A 17,001-nucleotide genomic window follows, 5' to 3' on the forward strand; every position below is an offset into this window, starting at 1 on the left:
TCAATTATCAACTTCATATGAAATTGATTATACTTGAGTTTCCACCTTCTGAAAATTGGATCAAAACTAGTTAATTCAATTGTATTAATTGAAATTGACTATTAAAGTGATCTAGTTCAAGTAAAAAATTATTTGGAAATAAATCGATCAAAGAATCGAAAAAAGCGTCAAAGAATCATTAATTGATCGAACTCGGTTAAATCTTTAAATTTTTAATTCTACTCGTTTAATAATTAGTTTGATTTTCAGAACTTTAGTGCTTTTTTTATATGATTGTTTTTGAATTAAATGGAATATATAGTTATATAAATTTGCATTATTTATCCACATGTTAAAACAAACAAGGATAGTTCTCTTACATACCAACCCTAAGTTTAAGACACAATACATTGAAAGCCTAAGAAAAATTGAATGTTCACATAAACACAGTATAGTGTATATATATCCCGTTGAATGAGATTTAAGATGAAAAGCAGGAATGCAAAAATGGAAGAAATATGTGTGAAGAAGGTACATAAGGAAGGAATTGAAAGCGAAGGGTCATATGGTAAGGGCAAAGCGTGTGGGGTTAGTTTGATCTAAAAGGGAGTCCTTTTCATTTAGTAGTATAAGCTAGAAAGGAAAAAGGCATAGTGAGAGTAGAGAAAGTAAAATTACATATCACTTTTCTTTATTTATTTAATTTATTTTTTCTTTTGATGCTGACTTTTCTGTATTTTTTCATGCTAGCATATACCATGCAAATACTAGTAGATGTTTGATATTTGCCCAAGATAGATTATTTCGAATATGGAGAATATTCAGTTTTATTTAGAGGTGTTTGTGGTGCGATTTAGATCGATTTTGAGTAAAAAATTTATCTAATTTAAATTGAATTGGATTAGATTTGCATTGCAATTTGTAAATTAAAAAAATTAAATATACATAACAAGTTTTAAGATTTTTTCTTTTCTTTTTTAAATATTAACTGCCAGTTGGTGTAATGTGTAATTATGATGTAGTTGTATGTTTTACTGTGATATTAGAGACTAACAATAATCGGTCTCCACGATTTGTAAACAACAACAAGAAAATAATAAAATACCAAAAAAAGAAAATAAATGGGGTTAGAAGTCTAGAAGATGGTAGGGCGATTTGTGAGGAAGATAAAAAATTTGACCCTTAGCGGCTATAAATATCCAATTTTGTTATCTCGGACTCATAAATCAACCGCACCATATATCAAATCACCCCACCATACTTCTAGTCGCCCCCTCCATTTTCTTATTTTCTATTATTTTTTTTGTCTTCTTAGTTTGCTGCTGTCTATAAATCGTGAGAAGCGATTTCTGCTTGTCTTCAATATCGCAGTAAAACACACAGTTGCATCATAATCATGCATTATACCAAATATCATTCAATATTAAAAAAATAACCCATGTCTCAACATCAAATTTTAAATAACCAACAATGATATAACAAATCTCAATAATATTTTGAAAAATCAACAATAACATAACAATAGAAATAAAATTATAGGTTAGTTAAAATAAATAAATAAATCTCATTTTGAACATAAAATATTTCTTAAATAATAACAATACATGAATAATGTAAAAATATATAACAAATTGAACATAGTATAAGTAAAGTTGGAAATATTTATAATAATAAAATAATAATATTATAACACATTGTACTGTATGGTTTGAATTGGATTTGATCGATTTTGAAAAATAGATCCGAAATCCGATTCAATCTATGCAGTTTATAAAATATAGAATCCAATCAAATCCAAATTAGTGCGATTTTAATTGGATTTCGATTTATATAGATTGAATTAGATAAATAATTTAATTTAGATTGGTTTAAATTTAAATACCCCTAATTTTCTTTAAAACCATTGTATTATATCTTTCCTTTCCCTTCTCCTTTTTCTTTTTCTTTCTCTTTTTCTTTTTTTCTCTTTTTTCTTTTTATTAGATTACCATAAAATCCAAATAAAAAATGAATATTCTAAAATTTTTATTTTTAACGGAAATAATTAATAATAATCTAATTGAACATTTTTATTTTATATATATATATATATATATATATATATATATATATATATATATATATATATATATATATATATATATATATATGCAATCATAAGTTTTGAATGGTAAAAATTTAATTAAAAATTTAAAAAATATTATAATTAATGACTAATAAATCAAAATAAGAAAAAATTAGAAATAAAAACCAAAAATTACTTTCATAAATCAAACAAACTCTAAAGTTTTCTCAATAATTTTTTTTCTATCTATATCCCTAGCTAGCTACAACTCAAATTTAAGATAAAAATATTTAAAAGACAATAAGAATTAATTTAAAATAGTTAATTTTTTATTTTGTATTTTTTAATTGTTACTGAAATAAATAAATAATTTTATATGTTATAAGTATATATTTATAAAAATTGCATATATAAAATTATAGATATTAAATTAAATAAAATAACTTTGAATTATTATTTATCAAGCATTACTTTTTAAGATATTTTGCTTTTAGTAACAATAAAAATGAATATTAATATATTTTTTCGCAATTAGATATTAGCTTCTTATATTTTGTCGCTAAAAAGTTTTAGTAACAATTATGCAATTGTTGGTAAAGCTCTTTTAATGGCCACAAAAATTATAAGTTACCATTATAACACATAATAATAATAATAATAATAATAATAATAATAATAATAATGATAATCAACTTGGATTGGTCGAGTGATCAGTTCACTTATCGGTTTAAATAAGTATCGGAAGTTTGAATTCTGCCTTGTACTTGCAGCAACCCATGACCAACAGCAAACTTTTAAATAGAGCTTAGATCAGTGATAAATTAGTCTTTCACTTATCAAGTTAAAGAATACTGTGAATAACAAAAAATATATAATTATCGTAAAAAATATAAATTAAAATAATAAGATATATAGTAACCGTTATATTACTGCCACTAAAAGTAATTTTTGTTGTAGTGGTAATTAATAAGAAATGAATTAAGGCAGCTGCCTAGTTAAAGTAATTCCACGTTGGTTCTCATCATACCCTTTTGAACAAGGAAGGTTTAGCCATTTGATGAGGACAAGGACCACAACCCCTTTCACTCATTTCTTGTATTACTACCGCCAAAAATACTTGCACTATGCGGGATGATGAAGATGTTCCTAGTCAACTATGATATCAAAATGCTTTACTATTTTCAACATAACATCATCTTATTGCCTATGTTTTTGGTGTATAATTAAATACGACTATAACTTATATGTATATCTTTTATCTTATTTCAGGCAAGATTCTTTTGGGTACGTGATGGCATGTGTGTCACACTTTGGTTCAGTTTGCCGATGCTATATGGCATATGCTGAAGGAAGGTTATACATCATACAACCTTTTTTCCCCTTTTATATCTAATATATTAATGTTGTTGTCTGTTATGTCTAATTTTTTACACTATGTGATACAAATACAAAAGTGGTATCCTCATTTTCTTTTTTTACTTTACTAATTTTTTAGATATCATACAACTCTCCTATATTAATATATATTGTTCTCTTGTAGTAAGAGCATTACACTAAATCTAATTAACTATTAATAAAATAAAATAAAAAATTATTTATACACTAAAATTAATTATCAAAATTAGTCACTATATTTGTATAAAATATATGTATAATTTAATTTATTTTTAGTCTATATTTTATATGTTAATATATATTTTATACTAATTATTAATTTTAAATTTTTTATTTTGATATGCACTTAATATAATTATTAAATAAAATATGACGGTTCTTTTTGGTGCCTAGACAAAGAAAAAAAAAACATGAAATAGAGACATAACCCTAAAATAAAGAAAGAGAGAGAAAATTCATCTGTATGATGGTACAAACAATTCTAGGGTTCTAGCCAATTCCAATGCATAATCTCATAATTCTATTCACTAGTCATTGTCCGTATTAGTATCTGTTTCAAAGTTAATATAAGTCCCCTTCAAAGTATGAAAAGCTCACAATGTAAAATAGAGGCATAATATGAGAGAATCCCGGTGTAACCCTTCACCAAATTTCTATTAGCATTTCAAATAAGACGAAAATTTATGTGCCGCAATTACTTCATGTGAAGTTAATAGACAAAAATTATTAAATGACAATTTAATCAATTTTATTAAATTATTTAACGATTTTTAATTATTAATTTTACATAAAATTAATTACACTCGAATTTCTATTTTCAAATAATACATTCAAAACCAGTTGATTTGTCAACAACTGACATGTTAGCATCACAATTCATTTGAAGTGAATGATGAGGCGGGGACTGCCAATTAATCAAGGAATATGAAGACATGGTAGCCGCATGAATTGAATAAATTTGATCTAAGATAAAACGAAAGGGTCTTACTTTTTAAGGTATTATAAAACTATTACTTATGAAATTTCAACATTATTCCCATTATAAATACATCAAGTAATCCAATGAATTATAATTTAAATAGTATAGTCTCTCTATATTCACTTAAGAGATCGCGAATTTAAATATCCTTATCTTCGATAAAAAAAAATACATGGAAGTACTTAATAACTCGACAAAAGTAAAGATTTTCGGAGATGCTGAATTTTATTTGTATGGTCCGAGCTAAACCTTAAAATATAAATAGAAGAATATTGGTGAGAAACTATATATATCTCATTTATCAAGTTAGGTTTCTTCGTTTAGAATATTATTAGTTCCGTGCCAAATATTTTTCTATGGAAAAAATATCAAGTAGTGAAGGTGAAAATAAGATAATTTTTCGGTACTATACATATTTAATTTGCATCACCCACATAATAAAAGTCTACATATAATGCTCGTGATCTTTAGTGGCTATTGTGATTGCCAAGTACGAAATTATTACGAACTAGCCTTAATTATTCCACCAACGAATTTTTTTGTTCTTTTGCTTTTATTAGGTTTTATTCATTCATACATAGAATCCATCCACACCGCCACTAAGAATTCGGTTAAATAATCATTTATTTTCTCCTTTTGTTAATTTGAAATTTCAAAATCTTTTAAAATTAAAATCTTGAGTTTGAAATCGCTGTAGTTAGAATAAATAATTTTATAATCTAAATTATTTATATTAAATTATTAAAAATATATATATATCATAATAAAAAAAATTTATTTATATTCATAAAAGTGATTAAAAAATTATTTTAATTTTTTTAATTTAATTTTTCTGTATTTTTGATAAGCTAAATTATAACTTATTTGATGAGAAAAGAGCTACGAAAGTAGTTTTGATATGTTAGAAATCCACTAAAAACTACTATTTATATGTGAGTGTAATGTTTATTAAATTTTAATAAAATCTAAATAAAATAATATCTTTAATTTTATTCTCATTTAATTTAAAATCAAAAGTAATAATAATTTATTAAATTCAGTATTTATAATAATAAATAATATTACTGTTATATAAGTTGTTTAATATAAAATAACTTATTTTATAATGATAATTTATAATTATAATTAATATATTTATTATCTATAAATAGATTAAGAAATTTGTAATTAGAGAATCAATTATTTTTTACATACAAGTCATACAAGTTTATATATTATATTTTACGTTAAACACGCCTCTTTTAATACATTAATTTCACACATCTCCTAATTTAACAGATTTTTTAATCAACGTGTACACATTCTTCTTCGTAGTTGATGATCTTTTTTCTTCTATCGTCTTCTACTTTAATTTATTCCATGCATAATAATTGTACCCTCCATAGATAATTAGTACTAATAATGAATTGTGCAACGTACTGATGAGTATAATGGGATGATAATATATAATGTATATAACTAAGAATGCTTGAAGTAGCCAATGAGTTCCACAGGTTCTTAGACCAAATTTCCCTTGAAACAAAATAAGAAAAATGGTTGAAGTACTAAACGATTTTCAGTTGATGTCAAAGCTTTAATTAGATACATCATAAATAAAAAATAGTACTTAATAGAAAAACTTATTACATTTGGAAAAAAATCATTTAAAAGTATTTTCAATTATTAAAAGTATTTCTATAGTTTTATTTGGATTAAAAAAAAGAAAGAAAGTAGTTTTTTAATTAAATTACATAAAATTTAAAGGATATGCTAAAGAAATGCCCCCAATTAGAATGTTTTGTTTTCTTTATATTTCTTACTTTCATAAACTTATAAACATTACTCAAATTTGTTATAATAATAATAATAATAATAATAATAATAATAATAATAATAATAATAATAATAATATTCTTTATCATAAACAAGAGAAAGCAAATGAAAGCCATGTATGTAAAAAATAAAACTATTCAATTGATAATATAATTAAAAAGAAATAGATGGATATATAGCAACATACAATACAATCCATAACAAATTAAATAAAGACGAAAATAATAACATAATAACATCTTTGCTATATTGACAATATACAGTTACAATGCAATATATGTGGATTATCATATACGAATAGGTTATGATTGGCGAACAAGCTAAGAAACGTTGACAAAAATAAATGAATTGACTTTTGAAACCAAAATTTACTACAAATAATTTTAAGGTAAAGCATGAGAATCAAATCTTTAAAAAAAAAAAATTGTACATGGATGATGGAAGTATATATACAGCTAATGGAGCCTTGGAAGAGTGCACTAGTGTAATAATCGAATATTAGGATTTGAAGAGAAAGTATATACGAAGACAAAATTAGGATTAAACGCAATTATAAAGTTTTTTTTTTCTTGCTTATTAAATAAAATATAATAAATACAAAATTATCACACATGATCCTTGACCAATTTTGATTGTAAAATAATATGTCTTTTTTTATGAATGTAGATCGCCACATAAGGTGTAGGTTTTTATCATTTTCTCATAAAACCAGACACTTTGTAATAATTTACTCCTAATTCACACGTAATGAAAAATACCAAAAAATATATGAAAGTAATAATAACATACATGATCATAGAGACAATACAAATTGTATATGAAAAAGTAGATTACTTTCAAATTGAATATATTTTGTAATTATTTTTAGAAGGTTATCCATGTCCCTTCTTTAGAAAGAATAGCCATGTTTTTAACTTTGGTGGCTATCTTGTGAATGCAGAGAATAATATTCTTATGTTTTTATGTGAGTTTTTGAATGTAGATTTTAGAATTAATGTCTTGGTGGAGTGCATTGAAATATCCGTTCAATTCTTGCTCGAGGAGTGTAATAGAACAGGTGGTCTTCAAAACCAATGAAGCAATCTTGGTGAGATGGACCAAAGGACAAGGTGATAACTATTGGAAGCTAAATTTTAAAAGAAATAAACTGAAAAATTTTCTGCAAAGTTTCAATAATATTAAGGTTCAATATATTTCACACAAAGAGTTCAAATTCATCAACAATTGAAAAAAAATGGTCAATAATCAGAATAAAAACAGGAAAGTTTTATGGTGCTAATGAGAAGTTATGTGATCACCAAAATAATCTTCGTGAGCAACTGTGGTATTGATAATAGGGATGTGGTCTTCTATACAGTGTTGGAAACAGAATATTGCAATAAAAAGTAGAGACATCGTAACAAGAGTTATTATAGCTCTAGTATTTAGTTGGAAAACTCTCTTTTTGATTTGATATTAGTTCTTGTATTAAGTGTGATTTTTCTGTATCTTGGACATTTTTATATTAGTAGCGTTGTCCTAATCTTAATCATTATTCTTAATAGCAATGTCAAAAAAAAAAAAAAGACTGAGAAGTAGGATTTGTTTTATGTCTTCTCTCCCTTTTTTGGGTCGAATTTGTAACCCAACAATAGAAAAAAATTACCAAAAGCGTCCTACATAGTCCTCCTAACTTCTCCTAAAAATTTTAATTTTTCTAAACACATCTATAATAGTATTTATTTGGTTTTCTAAATTCTTTATTTACTTAGATATTTAAATACTGTAAATATATAGTGTATTACACATGTATTTATCTCTTTTATTTTCCTGATAAAATGTTTAATTATTCTCCTATAAATATATTGTGATTTTTATTTAAAGTTAAAAATAAAAAGTAATTTTATTTAAATTAATTTCTATATTATTTTATATAAAAAAACTAGTTATATACTAAATAAATCAATAAAAAAAACATATAGTACTCAATTAAAATGATTGCATAAATAAAAAAAAAAATTATATTGGCTATTAGAGTATAATGTTTAAACTCAACTCAAAAGTAAACTTTTAAATAAAATTTAAATTTATGATAGATTAATTTTAATCTACTGAGTTGAGAAATATTGTAAAAAGAAAAAAATCATATGTATTTAAGGTTGATTGATTTGATTTCTTACAATATCTCTTTGCTGGGTCAAAAACTAATTTATTGCGGATTAGAACTTTATTTAAGAGTTTATCACTTACAGTTGTATATAGAAAATAGAATTTAAATTCTCAACATTTAACTTCTTACTTAAATGAATTAGTAAACTAATTATTATACTAATCCAACTTAATTATTTAAGATTGAATGATATATAGATGGATTGGGATAATGTGATATTAATGCATGCATTTCAAATGTATAATTCAATAAATAGATAAATATATCTATTTATATAAATTTGACAATAAATTATAACTCAAATAGTATAATCTCTTCATACTCAATTAAAAGATCGCAAATTCGAATCTTTCCGCCTTTAATAAAAAAAAATGGTATCTATATAAGTTTAAAATGAGTTGGAGAGGGAGGAGCAGCAGTTTCACATGCACTATATTTATGTATATTGACTGCTGCTTACCCATTCACCTCTCACAATCAACCATGTGGTCCACATCAACATCACACCAATTTCTTCTCTTAAATAATATATTTATTCAAATTATAAATCCATGATTTTTTTTTCTTTTTCTTTTTTCCCCCTCTATCTATACTACACTATATATATATCTCTGCCACTCAATTATATCCCACTGCCATTGATTATTGCCTTCAAAATTGGTACACATCCTCATCATCATCATCATCACCACTCAGCTCCTTCTTCTTCTTCTTCTATTACCACCATCACCATCATGACATTTTTTTAACATGTACAATAATAATTATGCCTTTATGAAATTTCACCCGATAAATACAGCAGATGCTGCTGGAATCTCATGCAGTACAGCCAAACAGTAGCTGCCATAATAGTAATAATAAATAAATTCTATTATTATTATTATTATTATTCAATTGCTAATAGGCCTCTACATAAGTAAATAAAAGGTAGTATTTGTTCATTTAAATAACAATAATATTTGAAAAATAATAAAAAAATTAATTTAAATAGTTTAAAATTATTTTATTTAATATTTATTAATTATTATTAAATTTAATTATATAATGTTAAATATAACAATATACAATTATAAATATTATGTTAAATTTTATGACTTTAGTTATTTTCTCTTTAGTATTTTTATTAAATAATAGATCACGATTCACGGGTGTATCATATCATGCACACACTGAAAAAAATGCGTTATTATCGGATACATCTTCACCATCATACTAGTTAGTAATTTGTCTCTGTTTGATAGTACAGTGACTAAGACTCTTTCTAAAGCTACCAAATGAAATCAATATACTAAATTATTATCCAAAGATAAAATAGTACTATCTACTATGTTAATATATTTTGTTTCTTTTGCAAGAAAGAAAACTCCATTTTAGTGGTTTTTTGTTGAAGATTTAAAATTCCATTTTTATATTCAGTGTATATATTATTGTTCTATAATGACTTTTAATTCTATGTTAACGGTTACATATATATAAAACTATTTATTATATATTTATGTGTCTCTAAATATCTTAAATTCTTAAGAAAAATAAATTATGATGTGGTACCAAAAATTTGCCTCCATTCTTCTAAATAAATATAAAATTTTAGTATAAGATTGGCAAAAATAAATTTATGTTTATGCCTCAAAGCTAAAACAAGCTCTAGTAAAAAAGAACATGTCAAATTTTAGGAGGTTTTATGGAAGAGTGAAATTAGGTCTATTTTTTATTATTCGAATTTAATGTTAAATATTTATCGAGTTTATTTTTCAGATCCTAGATTTAATAAAACTTATTATTTTTAGATCACAATTATACCGAATCTAAATTATATATTTTGAGATTTTAGTATTTAAACTAGATTATATATATCAAGATAATATACATTAGCTAAACTAAAATTAAGATAATTATAATTTTCGAAATAAGATAAAAACTTACTTGAATTTCATAATTTTATCTTCCTACAAAACATACCTTAGAAATATTCGTTGCTTTCTAATCTTTATCATATCTTTTATTATGAATTTAGATCCTTTAAATTTTGAATTTTCACTTTAGAGGGTAAAGTATGATTTCTCTATCATATTTTCTCTTGAGACCTATGAAATAAATGGTGAGAGATCACACTTTACCTTTTAAAGTAAAATTCAAAATTTAGAGGATCCAAATCCCTCTATTATTATTAGGTTCAAACCTATGATGCACGGATACTGACATGGACATGGGACACGACATGTCGACACGCGAATGTTATAATTTTATAAGATACAAGAACATGCATACATATAAAATATAAAATATTTTTTAGATAAATTGTAATGATATTTTGATATTTTTTTGGTATTAAAATATAAATTAAATTTTAATGTCTTATTTTAATTATATCAAATATTTAAAATATTTTTTTGTTTTAATAAATAATAGTAGTATATACTATATATAATTTATTTCAAAAATATATGTTAAGAATAAAACTGGACACGCTGATACGTGATGGTATTTATGTGTGTCCAAATGTGTCTGAAGAATTTTTTTTTATTTTTCATTAAAACATGGTTAGACACAGCAGACACGCGTATCAAACAAGTATCGGTAAGTATCGTATCCAAAATATGTTCGACACGCAAACACAATAACTCAGCGAAATATCCGAACTTTATAAGCTCAAACAAAGAAAGTAAAAAATTACTTAGTCCATATTGCAACATCATAATACAACAGAAAAGAAAATTCCCAATAGCATCACATATTGTGTTAACAACTTTAATAATTTGTGTATTTTTCAATTAAAACAGACTTCTAATTTATATATTTTTTATTTTGGGTTCAACTAGGGCGGACCGAATAACCCAAATAACCTTGGCCATAACCTAATTGAATAATTTAGTCATGAATCTTCAAGCTGGACCGGCCATGAACAAACCCTACCAAATTTTAGGAGAAATGATTGATAACATTAACATAATTTCTTTCATAATGCTATCAAATAACATTTTCTATAACTAACACACACACACACACACATATATATATATATATATATATTTCTTTTCTTCAGGACATAGAGATTTAATTAGATGAGTACATGTACTTTGGAGGTGTATAGTTTGTGGAATTGTGGTTAAGTCCTTACTCTAATTAGAAGGTTCTATTGAATTGCTGGCTTATTAGGAACTTCTTTAATCATCATTAGAATGAATGGATGAAGTAGTGGGACACAATGATACACAAAAAATAATATTTAGGAGTTCACGGAAAAGAAAATTATTTAGCGAACGAATGAACAAATAGAAATATTTGAGGTCTTAAAAAAAATACTATAATTTAAAGTATAATGGAAAGAAGAATCATTATAATTTAAAGTTTAAATTAACGAGTCATATAATAAAATCACAAGAGTGGATGAGAATATTTGTATGAGTAAACGATCGACAAAATATTTTCGAATTAGTAAATGCCAATAGATGTATCATCCAAATTTATTAATGATAAAAATTAAATATCTTTAATAAATTTTAAAATAAATACGATAAAATAGCAAAAAAAATATCATTTCTTTTACAAATAATAAATGACTTTTATATTTGACAAACTAATTATAATTTAAATTTAAAATTTTGTAAAAATATATGAATAATTATTTAAAAAATACGAGAAAAAAAATAAATTCGATCTCTAAATTTTCTTTTTATTTTTTAAAACTATTTTTGGTGATTTAAAAATTACAAAATATATATATCTACGTATGGTAAAATCACAAACTTTTAAAGATAAAAATGTTATCTTTAATCCTAATTGTAAAAAATTATATCAAAATTTGACCTTTGAATTTTTTTTGAAAATATATATTAAACTGTTGGGTGCTTTTATTGAATTTTAAAATATTTTAGAAATAATGTTTTTTTTTTGTGAACAAATTTAAATAATACTTTTATCAGTAATTTAATAAATTGAAGACATTTTTAATAGTTTGAATCTAATAATATATAATCTGGTTTTGTTAATAAAACCATAAAAACCATCACTATATATAAAAGCAAGTGATTTACCGCAATAAAGATTGTTGAGCTGAAAACTGAAAATAGAGTTTGATACGACCGTTATACATCGGTTACGAGTTATAACTCGGCCGACATCTTTGTAACCGACATATCAGTTATGTCGAGTTTATGACAATAATTGGCCTTTTGATCGGTTATACCACAAACAATAAATTGAAGAATATTACTGTTTAAGGTTGTCAAACTCGCGAGTCTAAGTAAACTCGCGGAGTTGACCTAGACTTGACTCGCGAATTAACTCGTAGACTCGGACGAGTTTATTAGCTATGAATTCTTTAAAATTTTATATATATTTAATCAAATTTAGACATTTAAAATTAACAATTTCAATATTAAAATACAAAATATACTAAAATAGTAGAACAAATTATAATTGGTAATTTAGAATACACATTTAAATACAACAAATCAACAATTAAATATTCTAATAAACTAAATCTAAAATCCTTCGACATCTTCGTCTTCTATGACAAACACTCAAATTACTAAATCAACAATATCAAATACTAAAATTAATAAATCCTATTCAAGTAATCTGTAAAATCAAGTGCAATAAAATTAAAGCAATACAAAGTGATTAGAAAAGCTTGTAAAATTTATATGCCTAATAAATCCCAATCTTTCTGAAAAAACTTAAAGCAATAAAATTACTAAATAATCAAATTACTAAATCTTAGTCTACAAGACTACAATCATGAACCAATGATAATACAGAGTGATTAAAAAGATTGTAATATCTAAATGGCTGAATTCTAATCTATAAAAATTTTAAATAATATTTAAAAAAAATACTTGAATACAGCGATTCAGATGAGGAGAACAAAGTCCAGGCAACCAATTACAATCGAGAACAATGATAGCGTGAAACAGAGAGAGCAAAGACGTCATGTAGAGCAGAGATGGACGGCTTGGTGGCACGAAGCAAAGTAGAGAGCTAGAAAGTTAAAAACTTGAGAGTTTAGATGACGGCGTGACGAACTGAGGAACAGTGGCAGCGCGGTAGAGTTGCGGACGATACAAGCACAAAGCAAAGAAGAGCAAAAGAGCAATAGAGACCAAGGATGATGGCGTGAAGAAGAGCAGAGGTAGGAGAAATAGGCGAACGATGTAGAACAACAATGAACAACGGCAGCACAATGAACGGCGGCATCGCGACAAAAGGCGGCAGCGTGACACAATGAGAGAGTGAGAGTTGGGACTCGAGTAAAAAATGGTGCAATGAATGAGTGAGTCTGTGTTTTGAAACCCTAAAAGGAAAATGTTTTATATTGGGGCATTTTGGGCCAAAAACATTGGGCACAAAGCAAACTCGCTAACTCGGCCATGGAATCGCGAGTTTGACCAAGTTTGACCGAGTCTAGCCGAGTCTACCCGAGTTTACTCAAGATCGAGTTTATATCCGAGTCAACTTGATTCCACTACCTAAACTCGTAAACTCGTACGAGTTTACGAGTTAACTCGCGAGTTTGACAACAATGTTACTGTTATAATATCTCGGTTATAAAAAGCAATCGGGAGAAAACGGTAAAGGCAGATAATTCAAAAACAAAAGAAATTCTTTAAGATAATTCTCCAAAAGCTGACTTGAGCGTCGGAGTACTTTTTGCAGGTACTTCCCCCCTTTTGCTCGGTTTTGCTGGTGGTGGAGTGTTGCGACTCGAAGATAAGCTCAGCCTCCTCCTTCTCGGGGACGACCTATAGTTCGGCTACAGCAAGGCAAGAACATTTGGCGCCCACCGTGGGGCCGAAGCTTGAAGTCCCTCTCTCTCAGGTCCCAAATACCTCGACGATTAACAATGGCTGACGCACCTCCTCCCACCCCATCCAAGCTCCTTCGTATGGTAACTGAGCTTCAGCAGGCAAATCAGCGCATGGCTGAGGCAAACGAGCATATGAGAAACGAGAATCAACGGATGCAACAACAGATCGAGCAATTAATCAATACCCGCCTTGAACACGGTAACGATCATAATGAGCGGAATAATGACGATGAACACCGCACACATGTTTCAGAAACACCTCAGGATGACGAAGGCGGCAGTCCGCGGGATAACGAAAAAAGAGCCGAGACTGATGGAGACGAGCTTGACAACTCCACAGCGGATATCATGAATTTCCAACTACCTAGACAGTTCACTTTACCAACAACGTTAACTCCTTATGATGGATTGGGAGATCCAAAGCAACACATTAAGAAATTCTGATCTATTATGATCGTTAACGGTGCATCTGATCCTATTTTATGCCGTTGTTTTCCTTCTTTTTTAGATGGTCCTGCACTTGACTGGTTTTGCTCTTTGCTTGCAGATTCTATTTCCCGATTTCAGGAATTGGCAAAGCAATTTGAGGATCACTTTGCAGCATCCGCTATTTACCTACATGATTCAGACTACTTGACGACTGTTAAACAAGGCCCTCAAGAAAGCCTGAAGGACTACATCACCCGTTTTACGAAAATAGCAATGAGGATCCCTGATCTTCATCCTGAGGTCCACCTACATGCCATCAAGAGCGGCCTCCGCCCGGGAAAATTTCAGGAAGCTATCGCGGTAGCTAAACCAAGGACTCTGGCCGAGTTCCGTGAGAAGGCCAAAGGACAGATAGACATCGAGGAACTACGTCAAGCTCGAAAGTCAGAAAAGTCGGCAACCACCAAAGATGACGAGAAGCCTCGTGAAAGTAGAAACAGCTTCAAGCCAACACCTCGATACGAGTCATACACGCAGTTTAATACCAAACGAGATGATATTATCAAGGAAATATTAAATTCCAAGCTGATCAAACCTCCACGGAAAGCCGGGAGTTATCCAGAGCCGAAAAATGTCGACAAATCCAAGTATTGTACGTTCCAATCAGAAGTTCGGTCATACAACCGATGAATGCGTGATCGCTAAAGATCTCCTTGAACGTCTGGCGAGACAGGGGCACCTTGACAAATTTATTATAGGTCACATGCAAAAGAGATCCACTTCTGCCGTGGAACCATCCTCAGCAGCAACTTCGTCAAAAGACAAGGAGAAGGTTCCTACCCAACCCAGGGGTGTAATTAATTGCATTTCTGGGGGCTATGCAGGAGGAGGGCGTACAAGCTCTGCACGAAAGCGCACATACAGAGCAATGCTCGCCCTTGGGGATACGACCAACAATCCTCAACTGACACAAAAAGTACCTGAGATAACGTTTTCCCCAACTGATTATCACGCTCATGATACAAATCTCGATGACCCTGTCGTCATCTCCATTCAGCTGGGCGATTTAATAGTTCGGAAAGTACTGCTGGATCCAGGCAGCAGCGCCGACGTTTTATTCTTTACTACATTTGAAAAAATGAAATTAAGTACTAACATTCTGCAACCATCTGTAGGAGACTTGGTCGGCTTTTCAGGAGAGCGAGTCCCGGTCATGGGTTCAGTATGGTTACAAACCACATTGGGTGAACAGCCTTCATCTAGAACACAGGATATTCAATACCTAGTGGTTGACAGCTTCAGCCCTTACAATCTCATTTTAGGGCGACCCTTTTTAAACATGTTTGCCGCAATTGTATCTACTGTTCATCTTTGTATCAAGTTTCCTCTGCAGGATGATACGGTGGCCATAGTCCATGGCGACTTACAAGAAGCTCGGCACTGTTATAACACTAGCCTAAAGCCCATCAAGAGAAATAGTGACAGACATGTAAACTCCATAGGAGCAAAACAGCCAATGCTGACCGAGCTGGATCTTCGAGCCGACCTTCAAGATCGCCCTCTACCAAATAAAGAGCTGATAAAGCTTACCTTGACAGATGATCCCACCAAATTTACCTTTACTGGCACATCTATGAAAGGCGAAGAAAAAGACAAACTAATCAGTTTCTTACGACAGAATGCCGACCTATTCGCCTGGACGTCAGGAGACATGCCAGGAATAGATCCTTCTATCATTACACATAAGCTTGCCATTAATCCGGCAGCCCGACCAATAGCCCAGAAAAAAAGAAACCTCAGCACAGAAAAAAGACTGGCATCCATGGCCGAGGCTAAGAAGTTAATCGATGCAAACTTCATACGAGAAATCAGATTCACGACTTGGCTAGCCAACATCGTAATGGTAAAGAAACATAACGGTAAATGGCGCATGTGCGTTGATTTCACTGACTTAAACAAAGCATGTCCAAAGGACGCATATCCTTTACCTTCAATTGATACTTTAGTAGATAACTCTTGTGGTTATGGTACATTAAGTTTCATGGATGCATATTCTGGATACAACCAGATCTTTATGCATCCATCAGATAAAAAAAATCGCTTTTATCACTGAATATGGTAACTATTGCTATAACGTTATGCCCTTTGGCTTAAAGAATGCAGGAGCAACATACCAACGGCTGATGAATAAAGTCTTCGATCAACAGATCGGCAGGAACGTAGAGGTCTATGTTGACGACATGGTCGCCAAAACAAAGATCGGAGAGAAGCATGTCAGCGATCTTACTGAGATATTTGGTCAGATCCGAGCTTATAACATGAGACTTAATCCAGAAAAATGTGCCTTTGGTGTCCAAGGTGGAAAATTCCTCGGATTTATTCTAACC

At 28.7% G+C, this 17,001-nt stretch overlaps 1 protein-coding gene across 1 annotated transcript; it reads left to right on the top strand.

Moving 5' to 3' along the window:
- The first annotated feature begins 14,635 nt into the window (after nt 1-14,635).
- Nucleotides 14,636-15,304, top strand: LOC130975538 (uncharacterized). Its single transcript, XM_057900323.1, has one exon. The coding sequence runs from the start codon at nt 14,636-14,638 to the stop codon at nt 15,302-15,304; it is 669 nt and encodes a 222-aa protein (XP_057756306.1).
- The last annotated feature ends 1,697 nt before the right edge of the window (nt 15,305-17,001 follow it).

The sequence above is a fragment of the Arachis stenosperma genome, chromosome 4 (assembly GCF_014773155.1).
Source record: "Arachis stenosperma cultivar V10309 chromosome 4, arast.V10309.gnm1.PFL2, whole genome shotgun sequence".
Taxonomy (NCBI): domain Eukaryota; kingdom Viridiplantae; phylum Streptophyta; class Magnoliopsida; order Fabales; family Fabaceae; genus Arachis; species Arachis stenosperma.

Coding starts and splice junctions, on each gene's coding strand:
- LOC130975538 (XM_057900323.1), top strand. CDS start 14,636: ATGATCGTTAACGGTGCATCTGATCCTATTTTATGCCGTTGTTTTCCT.